Here is a 612-nt window from a genome sequence, read left to right on the forward strand (position 1 = left end):
CATTCAACGTTGAGGATTAAGTGATCGTAACCAAAGCCAGACACCCCAGCAATGGCCCTGGCGGCATCTTCTCTGCGATGGAAGCTGATGAAGGCAAAGCCCTTGGACTGTCCAGTAGTCTTATCTTTAGCGAGGTAGATTCGGGAAATTGATCCAAACGGCCTGAACAGCTCCTGCAAGTCAGTCTCTCGAGTGTCCTCAGACAAGTTTGTAACACGAATCGTAGCATTATCATCAGCTCTGCGGTTGGGCTGCATAGACTCTCCTCGTCGGGTGGCCCCATCTCGCAGACTAGGAGGTACATACTTTCCTGTGGTGCTACTCTTCGCTGCTTGAGCAGCATCAGGTTCTCCCCCAGGAACTTTCTCCTTGTCACCTGTGGTCAGCCCCAGCTGATCCGCCAGCTCTTTCTGCATTGGGCCGAGAGTGTCCTTGTACGGACATCGTGTTGTCCAATGGTCTCCTTTGCAGATACGACAAGACACAATCTTCTGGCCCTTCAGCTTGTTCATCGGGTCTTCATCTTCTTGAGGGTTGAGGTCCTCTTTGCTGCTGATGAAGGTAAAGAGCACATCGTCGCTGACTGTTGTGGTCGCCACATTTGGTCCAGGG

General features: G+C 52.1%; 1 protein-coding gene across 1 annotated transcript; it reads right to left on the bottom strand.

The window, feature by feature from the left end:
• Positions 1-8: 8 nt before the first annotated feature.
• LOC117799138 (eukaryotic translation initiation factor 3 subunit G-like) lies at positions 9-605 on the bottom strand (the record flags this gene model as incomplete). The annotated part of the gene is made up of 1 exon (XM_034651592.1): positions 9-605. A coding segment is annotated over one exon (597 nt), but the record flags the coding sequence as incomplete, so codon positions are not given.
• Positions 606-612: the final 7 nt, after the last annotated feature.

Source organism: Ailuropoda melanoleuca, unplaced genomic scaffold (assembly GCF_002007445.2).
Source record: "Ailuropoda melanoleuca isolate Jingjing unplaced genomic scaffold, ASM200744v2 unplaced-scaffold43641, whole genome shotgun sequence".
Taxonomy (NCBI): Eukaryota; Metazoa; Chordata; class Mammalia; order Carnivora; family Ursidae; genus Ailuropoda; species Ailuropoda melanoleuca.